The sequence below is a fragment of the Osmerus mordax genome, chromosome 4, assembly GCF_038355195.1.
Source record: "Osmerus mordax isolate fOsmMor3 chromosome 4, fOsmMor3.pri, whole genome shotgun sequence".
NCBI classification, from domain to species: domain Eukaryota; kingdom Metazoa; phylum Chordata; class Actinopteri; order Osmeriformes; family Osmeridae; genus Osmerus; species Osmerus mordax.
The window spans coordinates 8418841-8433787 of record NC_090053.1 but is presented as its reverse complement, the minus strand read 5'-3'; the positions used below and the strand labels follow the sequence as shown (position 1 = coordinate 8433787).

Sequence of the window (14947 nt, the reverse complement as noted above, 5' to 3'; positions counted from 1 at the left end):
AAACATAATTTGCATTTGATTAGGGATGGAAAAAACCCATAATGTGCTGCTCAAAAGAAAACAGAAACGTCAGAAGCTATTTGCGACACAGGAACATTGTTAGTCACCTCCAGGCATTCACATTTCTTCATTTAGAATTCACTGGATAAAAGGTGGTGGCTTGTCTTGTCACAAAGACCTGTGTCTCCGTCAGACCCAATGGGTCTCGATGCCTTCAGTCTCCACAGAGCAGGAATGTTAATTAGGGAACCATTAGAGTCAGTGTCCCGCAGGTTTGGACTCGGCCTACGACTGTTTCATTGTGTTCCTGAGGAGCACTCGTTCCACATTTAACCTTGTTCATCTATTTATTTATTTAATTTGATCCCCTCCGTCATTGATGTTTTCCCAAGACCTCTAAACCATTAATGTGAGCATGGTTACAGTGTGTGCTACAGTACACATCTCCTTTTCTGTAAATCATTATGAATTTTTTCTTGGAGAGGGAGAGGAGAGGGATGACTGCTGTATAAATCAATCCAGCTGCAGATCGAAGCTTTGGCTGCCTTCTGGGAAACACAGAAGAGAGCATGGTTTCAAATGCACACACCCACATCCAATTGATCGCTATTAAATGTTTTTATTTAATTTCGCATATTGGCTTAGTAACCAGTGTACAACAAATGCTCCCTTCCAGAACGCGCTCTCTCTGTCTGTCTGTCTCTGTCTCTCTCTCTGTGTGATCTGAGCTTCGATGGATTTCCGTTAATCTGGCCTGGGGCGTTCCAGAGGAAATCCTCTCCTAGGAATCTATTGTATCTGTCTAGGCAGGGCCCCAGAGGGAAGCAGACAGCAAAAACACTGGAGTCATTAATGTTCCAGAACGCTGGAGTGGCAGTATTGTGGCGCATGGAACCACACACAGCAAACATCCTACAGACCCATTCCGAGATGGAGAGATGACGAACGTGACTCACTTCCCCCTCCTCTCTCCCCAGTCCTGCGTCATGGAGCAATTTAATTGCTTCTGTCTCACTGCTAGTAATTAAAGGCATGCTGTCTATAGATTACTAGTATGGGATTGCATCAGTAACACCGTCATCCCATCATGTTTTTTTTTTGTTTTTTTTCTTCGACTCCTTGTTCACAATTTTGTTTTTGTAGATTTTCACTGTTCAGCCAGCAAGTACAATTCGTACTTAATGCCTCTCTCAGACCCAAATCACAGCTCCACTTGTCATATTTTTTTCGCGTCCTCACTTCTGTTCTGTCTTTTATGTAGTGGTTTATCGCCCAGAGGTCAACAGCGGGATTAATGTTAGTCTGCCCACTTGAGCAGCAAAGCTCGAGGCTCCGGCTTTGAAAGCGGGGAGAGCTGTAAGTAAAACAACTTGTTCAGCTCAGGCCTCTCTGATATGGGCTTCTATTCGATAACACCCCCCTCCTCCTCCTCTCCTCTTGTCTTTATCTCTTTCTCTTGGTTGTAGGGTAGAAGTACGTGCTTTATTGGTCCCCAAGGGGAAATGGCAGCAATGCATTGGGCAAGAAGAGGAAATGGGAGATGTATAATATAAAAACAAGTTACAAATAATAAAACTCAACACAAAACATACATGAAATGTGCAAAACAGTTTAACGCAGGTGACACACAAGGAGACACAGAGTGAGTGTGTGTGTGTGGGTGGAAACTGTGGGTGCGAGTCTGCTTGGGCCTCTAACTGTATTTCAGTTTCCACTGACATCGTAAAGACAGAGGATCCAATTGGTCTGGAGAGAGAAGGGCAGCAAGATGGAAATGTTTTAATATCACTTGAGCGCAAGCTTCAATATCAGGGATGTTTTATGCATGAGCATCTATATTGAAGGTATACATTAGAGCATAGACACAGTGTGGCATCATATATTCTCTGGATATCAAAGAGGAACAAATCAATCTCTGAGATGTTCCGTTTCAAAATGATACACAGTTCAACACCAGACCAGGGGTTAAGAAACACATCTGAAGCGAATATAAGTTTTGTTTTAACAGCGTTATGTATATGTCGTATTACTGTAGAAAACTCCTAGTGCAACAATCTGCAGTCATAAAATCCTAATATTCCAAGGACTCGCCACTGTGTTATGTTAAACATGAATAGTCCGTTTTAAAACACGGGATGGGAAAATTCAGACCTCTCCAAAGCATAATTTCTAGATCAACTTGCATCTTTCTCAGTTGATCACTCCCGGCTGACATTAGCAGCAATGATCAGACCAAAGAGTGAGAGCTGCTCGCATCGCATGAATCTCTTCAGTGTGGAGTAGGAGCGGGGCGCACCGTTGATTGTAAATAATTGAATCAGGATTTTAAACCCCCCAATTAAGTAGAACAGCAGGGGAAGCTTCCTTGGGAAGCATCCTCTGTGGTGAGCTGATTCATTAGTAATAATGGGTGACATTTGTAGCAGCAGACAAAATGCAGGCATAAAGAAGGGAGAAAATGCCATATACTGTATGGGTGTCGCATTCCAATTTTCGAAGAAGGGTTATAATGTGACTCTCTGGAAGCACCAAACATGTCCAGGGTTTGGTCGCTAGGTTATCAAACATTTTCGACAGTGAGATGGAAGTCGGGACATTGTTACACCGCAGCCACATGACCCCTCATTCCAAAAGAGACGGTGTGCCGCTCTTCCAATGTTGAGAGAAATCAAAGATGGCTCCTGGTCATGGATCCCTGTGAGATGTCCTCCCCCCACTTCTCCTAAAATAAAGCTAATAAGAGACTTCACGAGCAGAGGGGCTAGTGGCCAGCCATTAACCAGGGCGAGGTCTTATTGATCGGTGGGGTGGGGATTGGGGGGTTGAGGTGATTAGAAGTGTGTGTGTGTGTGTGTGTGTGTGAGGGGGGAGGGGGGGGGTGACTATCTGTGCAGGGGAGGCCATGTCAGTGCTGACCTTTTGGAATGGGCCCAGATCCATCTCCCTTCTGCTCCCCTCCTCCCCAGCCCTGCTCCTACTGTTCCAGGGGTCACCAGACTGCTGCTGTGATGAAGGAGTGTTCTATAGGGCAGGGCTCATTAGAAGACAGGGATGTGCTTCATTGACGTAAAGATGCAAACACACACACAGTCTCACACACCCAGAACTCCATAAGCCCAAGTTGACTTTAACCCTAAACAAGGTCTGTTCTACAGTTGTCACAGTGTGTGTTATTTCCATGCAGTGTGCATCCTTTATCTATCTGTAGTAGACTTGATGTTCAAGGTAATGGAAGTAATTACTTGTGATGACCATGTCTCATCAGTATTCTTTCGACTCATCCTTGGGTCACAGAGTATGTTTCTATGGTTGCAGTAGGTAGGCTATGTGGTATAATGTGTAGTCAGATGGCACAGTTGGCTACATGTTCACTTCTACATTATCCACAAATAGATATAGTAGACGAACAGCTCCATTGTGAGCTTTAAAAAAATAATAATTAAAGAATCTTGCAGGAGTGGCCCATTGCAAATCCCTAAGCAGTTAGCCAGGCTCGTTTAGAGCTAATTGTCGCAAAGTGATTCCAAACATCCCACCTGCCTCAATAAATGATCTGGAACTTGAGCCAATTGATTATTGAGAGTTGAACATTTACATTTAGTCATTTAGCAGACGCTCTTATCCAGAGTGACTTACAGTAAGTACAGGGACATTCCCCCCGAGGCAAGTAGGGTGAAGTGCCTTGCCCAAGGACACAACGTCATTAGGCACATCTGGGAAACGAACCGGTAACCTTCAGATTACTAGCCCGACTCCCTAACCGCTCAGCCACCTGACTCCCTGACCAGAAGGCTTCTGCGTTTGCCCCATAAAAACAACTCCTGATTCCTGTAACAACAGTGTGGTATTGCCTTTTTCACCCGACAAATGACTTCCGCCAGTTTTAATTGCTCCATTTATCTTCACAAAGAGGACCGTTTTGGCTTCTCTCCCGCCTTAACCTTCGGTTTCAAAGAACCTTTCCCCTACTGCGGTTAAAGCTAGACCACCCCCACTGTGTCACTAGTCAATGCCTGTGACACCTACATCTGTCACCTCCCTTTATCTTGTTTATCCTGGGCCTCAATCATTCATTTCCATGCCGAAAAATCTCTCCTCCTTACAGCAGATCAGAGGAACCTCACGGGTTATTCCCCGCAGTGTCGAGAGCTCACTCATCTTTGTAAAGTCGAGCACATTTATTTCCCCGTTTCCTGAGACTTGCCGACTTGAAGTGCTTTTGTTCCGCACCATTACTCACCACGAGGCGCCGTGCTTCCACCCCAGCTGTTGCGACGTTTACACTCCGCCGATTCACTCTACTCGGGGGCGCCAGGCCCGTCCCTGTGCAACGGAATCAAAGTCGCTGATAAGCATTAGTCGATACCGTTGCTTGTGTTGGTGTGTCTATCGGTCCTTCAGTGAGTCAGCTGCCGGCTCCAGCCTCTTTTCTTGCGCTGTGTTTTTTTTTCCACCTAGTAGGCCTAATGAGATCGCTGACCCTTTCAGCCCAAACGGCAGTGAGCATCTAGCGGAGAAGTGGGATGTCTAAAATAATCATCTATATTGTGTGGACAGCGATACGGTTGGGTTAATGGACCATTAAGTTATATTTTCCAAATTATATTTGGCTACAGTTATGCAGCTTAATCCCATTATATGATGCTTACAGTGTTTGTCCGTGTTACCAGTTTCCTCATGATCTTAGGTCACCAAACATAATAACTCTCTGGTCCGGTTAATTCTTGAACTCACTGCTGTAAGCAGATGTGCCACCACAAAGTTAGCAATTCTATTTGAGTATGATATTAAAGTCTAACTTCTTGCACAAACTCAAGATCTTGTAAACATGTGCCTATTGGGTCTCAGAAGCAGAACAAACAGAAGGTCCGGTTAAACTCAATATATACTAACATGATAAACAAAAACCGAAGGCTTCTGGTTTCAAACAAAGGCTGGGGGAAAGGAGGGGCAGTACTTTGATAAATGTCTGTGTATTGTCAGGAACCAAGGCCCTTGATGGAAAGAAACCAGGTTGAATTTCCTCAGGCTGATCTCCCACGCCAAAGACCATGCACAAATACAGTGAGCTGAAGGCGCACCTTCCATTATTTCAGTGCGCAAGTGGTGGTGTTAATGTCTCTGGGAGATTCGTGCTTCCTGCTAGTCCTTCAAGTGCCCTATGTGTGCTATCAGACTAGTCATACTACATCTGTAGGCTACACAATCTCTTACTCCCTCAGAGACCGATGTGTGGCTGGCCAATCGCATAGATGTTTTTATTAAAATTCCTCCAAATGGACAATGACCCAGCCACAGGCATGACCAACCAAGGAGCCATTTGTTTTGTATTTTCCCGCCCACAAGGTAACTTTTGTGGGTAGACAGACTCCCAGTGAGTCAGCAGGTCATGTTCCTCCGGAACAAGGAACACATTTTAAATGATCACAAAATTAAATTTCCCTCCTGGATGAACTTAACTAGACATATAATCTGCATTTAGCACCACTGGGTCACACCTATGCTACTTATGAGAAAAATAAATAATCTACTTGCAAGTCGTTTGAATAATATTATTCTTTTTTTATATCTTATATCTTTTAAGTTTTTGGGCTTTTATTATATACTTTACTGTTTTATTATGGCAGTGTATTCCTTTATTGGGCTACAGTGAGCTACAAAAGATAATTGCATAGAAATGCACAATAATAGTAATTTCATTAGAACTCCACAGAGGATACTGGGACTTCTACTGATGTTACTTTAAGCTCAAACGTTCTTGTTCTCAAACCAGTGGTCTTCAATCCTGTGTCCTCAGAGCCCAATGTCCCGTACATTTGAGCTGTTTCCCCGCTCCAACACAGCCGATTCAAATGAACGGTCATCAAGCCTGATAACGACCATTCATTTGAATCAGGTGTGATGGAGCACGATCCTGTCCCGCCTCCAAGACACGCAGGGACAGCGGGCCCTGAGAAACGGCATCGAAGACCACCGGTCTAAACCGGCTTCCTGTTGTACCTTGTGGTTCCCCCTCAGGGTTTCTTGAAGAGCGAGCGCGTGTCCCGGATGGTGCAGAGCGGCGGCGGCTCGGCCAGCGACTTCCGCGAAGTCTTCAAGAAGAACATCGAGCGCCGGGTGCGCAGCCTGCCCGAGATCGACGGCCTGAGCAAGGAGACGGTGCTGAGCTCCTGGATCGCCAAATACGACGCCATCTCCCGGGGCGACGAGGACCTGCGGCGCCAGCCCCAGCGCATGCACCTCAGCGCCGTGTCCGAGTTGATCCTGAGCAAGGAGCAGCTGTTTGAGATGTTTCAGCAGATCCTGGGGATCAAGAAGTTCGAGCACCAGCTTCTCTACAACGCCTGCCAGGTGAGCCCTGTCTCGCACACGCACAGCGACACGACACACCGTATCAAGTACGCACACTCGTACACACACATACACACCAGAGCAACACATACACATATAGACGCACTCGCAAACACGACAAACACACACACGCCCCGCAACAAATGCATGCATGCGTGTACACGCGCAACAAACGCACACAAAAGCTCGACACACAAATGACGCGCACACAAATGCACTTGCATTTAATATCCATGTATACAAATTAAACACACAATATATGCACTCTCCTTAGCACATCCGTACAGAGACACCCACACAGTGGCACAGATCTGCTTAACAGGTCCTCATTCTCACTGGCGGGTTACCAGCTGGAGGACTGAAAAGGTGGCATGCCGATGAGTCTCGATTTGAATTTTTGTCGTTGTGTTGTGCCAATTTGATAGAATGTCCTGTTTGGAGTGGCTTCCTGTCTGCTTCGTGTTTCTCTTTGAGTCCTCTGCCCTTTTCTTTCAAATCATCTGTGCTCAGGTGGCCCCTAAGCCAACCACAGGCCTCTTTGAAGGTGTGATTTTAAAGGTCAGGTGCTAATGGGAAATGTCTAATCAGCATTCTTTCCCTTACCTTGACCCAGTCAGCCGTGACCAAAACTCACTGTCATTTACCTCTCTTAAGATTGCCTGCTTTCCTTTTGTGTAAGCCCTGCATTTCTCATTTACACTCTGATCATCTCAGATGTTTGTAATGAGTATTTCTTCAGTCTTGAACTAAACTGTTCCATTTTTAGCGTTCCGGTGACATAGTATCTTCAACATCTAGAAATGTCAGCTTCTTAACGGCTTTGAAATATGCGTGTCAAACACATATGCATGTGATATTGCTCAATAGTGTAGAAATGTCAGACCCGGTACTTTGGTCGTCTCCTAAATCAAACAAATGGCTCTCTGTTTTATGGAGATGTTTCTTCTTACCCTCCACTGTATAATCAAATGGCAATTTGAGTTTATTTTCATGCAAATTATGAGGCATACACTGGTGTCATTGCACTACTCTTCATTACTGAAAATTATGCATCTATCAAGTATACTGCAAATCTCAAATATTATCTCTCATTTCCAGCCTTTTCTTTCCCTCATTGGTATTTGCATAACCTGGAAACAAATGTCACGTCAATGATTACTCAAATATTAAGAATAGTTTAATTGCAGGAGACAACCCAATTTACGCGGGTGTCAGCCAAAGCTTGTCTCCATAGCAACATTTTTGGCCTTGGTGGAGGTTGTTCACCAACTATCTTTATTTATGTGTTCATTGTCTGGCCAGATGACACATATTCTCCGCCAAGAGCAGATCAGTGATCAATTGGTTAGGTGATGTTGAGGTGTAGACGTTCATCGTCGTAGCAACTGTAAGATGTGCTGGTTTCATGGTCAGGACTTAGATCTTAATGTGTCATCAGAGTTGAAAGGTTCCAAAAAGTTAAATGCTGAAACGTTATGGTCCTTTCTTTAATGGAGGGAGGGAGGGAGAGAGGGAGAGCGGGAGAGAGGGAGAGAGGGAGAGAGGGGGAGAGGGGGAGAGGGGGAGAGAAAATCAGACATGTAATTTATTCCCCATGTTTAAAGGGTTTCATAAAGGTTGTGTCACTTGGAAAGATGGGTGTGTACCTTACTCTGTAGGTGTGAGTTAAAGGCATCTGTAGCTGAAGCTCTATGCTTCTGCTGTGTGTGGGGGGGGGGGATTTCTAATGACTCTTCAGGTCAGGGGTTGGGGGAAGGAGCTGTGAAATCACAACCTCCCAAGATATTTAAGCTTTATTCTCACTCCATGCTCTGCGTAGAGATGTATTGATTAGGTATTTTAGCTATTGATTGGACGACCCTGCATCAATGTGTGGAAGTCGATAGTGAGCGATGTGAGCTGTAATACATGTATTACAGACAACAATGTGATCTGGGTTGGCATGTTGGAGATTAATACAATTTGCAGGTTTTTGGAAAAATAAATGACAACTTAAATCAGAATAGTAGCAACTCATTAATTGACACATTCAGGATCCGTCTGTCCATCTATCCTTCCATCCATCAATCAAGGAGGAGGGGTATAAAGTGGATGTGCAGAGAGATGGAGACCAGCTAGTGGAAAGATAATACCCTTTGAAATGAAACATTTGAAAATGGGGGGGTATATTGCTGAACCGATAAGTGAGGGACAAGATCAAGATATAGTGTGAGAAATGATAACTTCGAAAGAGAAAGTGGCATAAGAGAGGGTGTGGGAAGGGTAGAAGAAGGGCAGAGAAAGGAGGGATGAGGTGAGCAGGTGGAGGAGTGCAGCTGCTCTCTAAAGGTGTCGACCCCCAGACAGAATGATGGCAGACGAATGGTTTGTGTGTGTTGTGTGTGTGTGTGTTTGATTATGCATAGACAGCTTGTCAGCCCCCCCCCAACCACAGACACAACCCCCCTCCCCCACACACACACACACACACACAACCCCAAACCCTTTTCTCCAACCCCGCCCCCATGAACTCCCCCCTCCCCTCCTCAACTCGACCCCCTCCTCTCCTCTAATGATCACATCCTGGTGCGCGAGTGGCGCGTCTGCCCCTGTCGTCTCTCGTTAGCGCCGCAAGTCAGAGGTGAACGGAGGCTGGTGAACAGGTGTGCCGACAAGAGAGGCTAATAAATTAGCAGCAAACCCCAACAATTCCATGCATCACCTCAGTCAGCCCTGAGCAGTCGGCTCTCCTTTATATTGATCTCTCAAAATCCCTCCCTCTCTCCCTTTCTCTCATTCTCTCTCTTTCTCATTCTCTCTCTCTCTCTAGCTTTTTCTCTCTGTGTCAATTTTTTATGTCTTTCATTGGAAACACTTTTTTTTGGTCCAGTTTTCCTTCTCTGTGTTTTTTCAGTCTTTCTTTATATCTGTGGTTTTTCTATACAGAGTATACCTTTTGGTACCTCATCCCTCACCTCACCCTATCTAAGTACCTCCCTCCCTCACCCAGATACGGGGAATGTGCCCAGACAGACATGGCAAGCAAAAGTAATCAAACCCAGAGTTATCTCCCAGCGCCTTACCCTCATCAAAGCGCCCACCCACCCCCCTCAACCAAGTAACACAGACTTATCCGCCTTGAGATTTCAGTTGAGAGTTCAGAAAGCACTGTCTGAGATGGAATTGGCAGACCCTACCAAGGATTGGATGTGTCTGTGCTTGGTTATGTTGCCAACATAGTTGTAGACTACTGTGTCAGCATCATTAGCTCTTCTCTCCTTATAACTCTTCTCTGGTAGCTTCGATCTAGAACTGTCATATGCCTTGTTGCTGAGACCATGTTAAGAAGAGAAAACATACATTTAAAAAGTCATAGAGACACAGCAAATAAGCTACTGTTGTGTTGATGTTCCTGTGTGTGAGAGTGTTGTACTGCACACACTCCACAAGCGCTGCAAGTAACTCTCTGAAGATATTACCATAACTTACAGTTTGTGTTATCTAAACTTGAAAAGGAAACTTTTCAAGGACCTTTCAAAGTCCAAATTATGAGCGTCTAAACCAGGGGTGTTCAATCCTGGTCCTCAGGGTGCACTGTTCCCTATGTTTTAGATGTTTTTCTGCTCCAGCACACCTGATTCAAATCAAAGGTCGTTATCAGGCATCCACAGAGGTTGGTAACAAACCCATTCATTTGAATCAGGGCTCCTTCAATTGAACATAATGTGATATAGCTCAGCTATAGCCTGTGACAAGCAGTTCCTACAGTCCCTGCGGTATATCTTTCTCTGTTTACACTACCGTTATCACATATTGACCACAACAAGTCTTGTTTAGCGATGCTTCTGTGATGTATACGATGCCGTGCAATGAAAGTGTACACAGTATGATGTACTCGTTTGCTTGCAGTGCAGAAAATGTCTGCCTTTCTGTTCAGAGTTGGCTGGAACAAAGTTTTAAGACAACCGTCAGTGACGAGAGAGCTCTGATGGGAGACGACCAAAAACCGAAGAGACAAGTGGAACCCTCTTCACGCAGATAAGAAAATGAAAGACTCTGAAGAAAGAGATAAGATACTAAAGTTAGCCCTGTCACATTTTTATTCCATATTTATACTCGTTTAGATGGTTCTGCATGAAAGACATTTTGTACGAGTAACAGTATATGGTTTCTTGGGATTAATCAAGTCTATACTCCATCCAAGTTGTTAGAATGCTTTGTCGGTGGGAATGCTTTGTTGCTATAGAAACGACTTCTGTTCAGGAACTTGACCAACGATTACTTACAACTGTCAAAACACCAATTAAACACCAAACACCATCAGACCCAAAGCTCCCTTCTCTGTGCTGATGGTTGTCAATGCTGCTAGTCTTATGTTGTTGAGCTCTGTAGCATAAAAAGTTCATTTAAAAGTGAAAGCAATCGCATACAGCAAACTAGCAACAGCACGTACAACAACAAACTATTGATGAAGCGATCGCACTGATGATAAATAAGATGAAGAAGTGTGTTGTACTGTATGATAATATAAAGCTGATTTAGTGAGCAACAGAGTTCTGTTCCCTCTCAACAAAACAGACCCACAATACGATGTTACACTTTCTGTATTTCATTGGAAGACAAGCCCATTAAGAAACCATTTTACTGTTGTCTCACCTCAGTCTTAAACTCAATTCTGTATTATATATGGCGTCTGTTAGTCATCAACTTGCTGGTCATGAACTCTAAAACTGGCTTTGAGCAAAGCCCAGAGCTATGCAGTGAGCTGTTATTTAATCCTTTACAGCTCTATGGGCGTGGTTGTATTACGGTTGTAATTCACTTTTGCTCATCTTTATTTTTGTTTTTTCTCCATTACCAATGGGCATCATTTATTCAATTTTCCATATGGACACAACAATCTTTGTCTTATGACAGCATTGAATCATTGCGGCAAAGATGAGTTTTTTTGGACATATTAATCATGTAAACAATTGTACATTTATAAGACAGAACTATGGGGTAGCCCCGCGCGCCCACACCGCACAGACACAAACACACACATCTCGTATGATGCATTCATTTTGTCAAAAATATACACTCCACATCGCTGCCGCTAGAGGCTTATGTGCACTGTTAAATAATGCAATCAGTTCTATAAAACTGTATTTTCTATCTTTTATGTTGGTGTATTTCAAGATAAGGGTTTCTGACAGTGGTCATAGATTATGGACGCTATTCTTGTATAATTAATGAGGAACTATTTGAGTGATTTTATGGCTTTGTGTTTGTGTGGCTGTGTGCACTCATTCATGTCTCTGTGTGTGTGTTTGTGGTACAGGGTTTACAGGGCTAGGATAAAAATCCATGTAAACACATTATTCAGCCGGTGTCAGTTCATCATCTCATACAACAGAGAATTATTTTCCAATCCCAAATTGCATGTCACTAGTGGCAAACAAAACCACACATTTAGCATTTCCTAATGAATCATTATTTATGTTGTGTTGATACACTAGCCCAGTTGTTGTTTAGCTCCTGTTTCCAAAATGTTATGGTAAATTAACCAATTAGTCCGAAATGTTCAGTACGATGAATTATCTGTCTTATGACTGCTGAATAAATCCGAATTACCCCTCAAAAACTGATACTTATTTAGATATTTGCTAATGATTGCAACATTTGCACATCAAGATGTTGTTTTCAAAAACTTTAAATTTAGAAAGGATTATTAGCCTACTGTAAGTAGTTAACATTATTTCACCTATGTCATGCAATGCCAATAGATATTTTATTTAGGATTTTTCACTTCTGAAAAATCTTTCACTTCTCATTACAGAATAGCCACGGCCTCATCACAGACACATAGGAAACTAATCACCAAAATAATCACTAGTATTTTTTACTATTTGCTAAAATATAGAGCAAATGCAATTTGCATTAAAATATTTTGCCAGCAGATTGTCTTTGGGTTGAAGGCCAATTCTACAGGGCTCTTTCTCATTGTGTATTCATTTTATTCGGTCTTGATTGGCTGCTTCATTTCTACCAGCTGGTCTTGAACAAAGATTAAAGGCTCTTTTTGGCTTTCCATAGGTCGGCAGACAGCCTCCTATATCTGTATGTTTCTGTAGTTCTCTCTTGATTGGTTGAATTATGCAGCCCATTCTCATCAGTAGACTCTGATTGCATGATTGGAGCTGTGCGCGTCCTCTTCTTTTAAAATGTTGGTCCGGGACTCTCCACTCCGCACTCTCTCTCCCAGGCCCTCTGGGGCGGGACTGATGAGCGCTCTCCTTCCTGTTTGTCGTTGCAGCTGGACAACGTGGACGAGCAGGCGGCGCAGATCCGCAGGGAGCTGGACGGGAGGCTGCAGCTGGCCGAGAAGGTTGCCCGGGTAACGGCTGCTCACTCACCCTTTACCTTCACAGCTTCCTGATCATAAATCTACACATCACATTTCAAATATAGGGAGTCAGATGGCTGAGTGGTTAGGGAATCGGGCTATTAATCAGAAGGTTGCCGGTTCAATTCTTGGCCGTGCGAAATTACGTTGCCCCCTTTAGGGGTAATTGCCTCGGGGAAATGTCCCTGTACCTACTGTAAGTCACTCAGGATAAGAGTGTCTGCTAAATGACTAAATGCAAATATATCTGTGCACATGACGTGTCAAACCTATAGACATCACATGTCAAATAACTGTGCACGTCATGTCAAACCTATTGGCATCACATGTCAAATATATACAAGTAACGCGTTACAAGTCATGTTATGGATGTTCCCAAGTTACGGGATGTCAAATATATACACATTCCATCGCATCGTTACAGTTTGTTTCAACTCTTGCCCTCCAGGAGTGTCGATACCCCAAGTTTGTGTCCAAAGACATGGAGGCCATGTACATCGAGGAGCTGCGCTCGTCCGTCAACCTCCTCATGGCCAACCTGGAGAGCCTGCCCGTGTCAAAGGGAGGCCCCGACTTTAAGCAGAAGCTCAAACGCTCCTCCTTGAACAGCTCCTTCCTGGACATGGACGAGGGAGACATCCTGTCAAAGTCAGACGTGGTCCTCTCCTTTACCCTTGAGGTGTGTGTGTTGGGAGGGGGTTTGTTTGTCTGTTTGTGTTTGCTTGTTGAGAGAGGGTGTGTGTGGGCATATTGGGAAGGGAGGGTCTGTGTGTGTATGCATATGTTGGGAGGGAGTTGTGTGTGTGTTTTGAGAGAGGGTTTGTGTTTGTTTGTGTGTATGCCTTTGGGCCAGACGGTAACATCTCTCACTTATCTGTAAACTGTAAATTAAGCAATATGTTTTTTCACCGAGGAAGGTTCCGGGGCTGAGCATATCTGAGCGGATCTGCCTTACTCTGTCAGTCTCTTTTAATCATGCTGCTCCGGGTTTAGGTTCCATGATAACGCCTGCCTGTACTCAGTGCCGTACGGTGACTCCTCAGCACCTGGTCCTGTCCTCTCTTATAGGAAAGCATAGATAACGCATGTGTGTGTGCATATCTGACCTTGTACTTCTCCCGTTGCTGGAAACAGATCGTGATTGTGGAGGTACAGGGACTGAAGTCCGTAGCCCCCAACAGGATTGTGTACTGCACCATGGAGGTGGAGGGGGGGGAGAAGCTGCAGACCGACCAGGCTGAAGCCTCCAGACCACAGTGAGCTCAGCCTCTAAACCATCACACTGCTGCGTCCGGGCCTTTGCCATACTGTAGCTATGGATCACTTTTGCGATTGTTTCTCTAGACTGTTATCGACTTTGAACATTTGGAGAAGTGCTATGAGAATCAGACAGACACTCTGAAGAACGCTGTTTCAAGACAAGCTGAGGAGAGAACATAGTTTACCTGAACTGTAGAAAATTCTCATGAGTTTATTACAATAAATATATAAACACTTTATTACCAGACCTTCAAGCTAGTCTAGGACATGTCAGGGGGATGGAGCAAGAGATGCACAGCATCAAACTCTAATCGAAGTGACAGACAGAGCTATACCCACAGCTATTTTGCACTTAATAAAGAAAAGTGAATGTGTGTGTAGCAGTGAAAGCACACCCACCTTCAGACCCAATTGGATTATTTTCCATCTCGTCACGGCAGCTCTTTCAAGTACGAATAAGTGCCGACGATAGCCCACACTGCCACACCTATCGATGCCAAAACACAATACCCACATGTAGCTTTGAAATGCCAGCTATGCTTTGCTTAACAACATAGGGCTGAGACAAATGTTGGCCTTATTGCCATGCTTTATGTACAACGAAGTATTGAACACATTTTACAGTGGAGCTGGCTAAGGATAGCAATTATAATTCTCTTACCCACAACACCCTCCACCCTTTCTTTTAGCGTTAAGTAATGTTGTGAACGTTAGCTATATCAGCACAGTGTACTGTTGAAAATATGAATGAGGATTCTTGGGCATCCTTGATGGAACAAAGCAAGACTTCCATCATGCGTATCCCCAAGAATAAAACGGGTGACTCCCAAAGTAAAAATACAGACATACTTACATAAATCGAAGCTGTCAATAAGTATGTCATTTAAAAAAAAAAATGTATTACATTCTAGACTGGCTTTATGGACAAGGAGTCTCCCAGTCTGAGAAAGCAGCAATATCACCATGTGTTTC

At 44.0% G+C, this 14947-nt stretch overlaps 1 protein-coding gene across 6 annotated transcripts in view; it reads left to right on the top strand.

Moving 5' to 3' along the window:
- Nucleotides 1-14947, top strand: part of cadps2 (Ca++-dependent secretion activator 2) — a 93192-nt gene that overhangs the window by 26740 nt on the left and 51505 nt on the right. For all 6 annotated transcript variants that reach the window (XR_010876549.1, XR_010876550.1, XM_067234400.1 and 3 more), the window contains exons 3-6: nt 6019-6351; nt 12626-12706; nt 13164-13394; nt 13850-13971. Coding sequence is in view for 4 of the 6 variants with exons in the window: in XM_067234400.1 (XP_067090501.1) it covers nt 6019-6351; nt 12626-12706; nt 13164-13394; nt 13850-13971 (767 nt within the window). In the remaining 2 variants the exon portion in view is untranslated. The remainder of the gene's footprint in view (nt 1-6018; nt 6352-12625; nt 12707-13163; nt 13395-13849; nt 13972-14947) is intronic.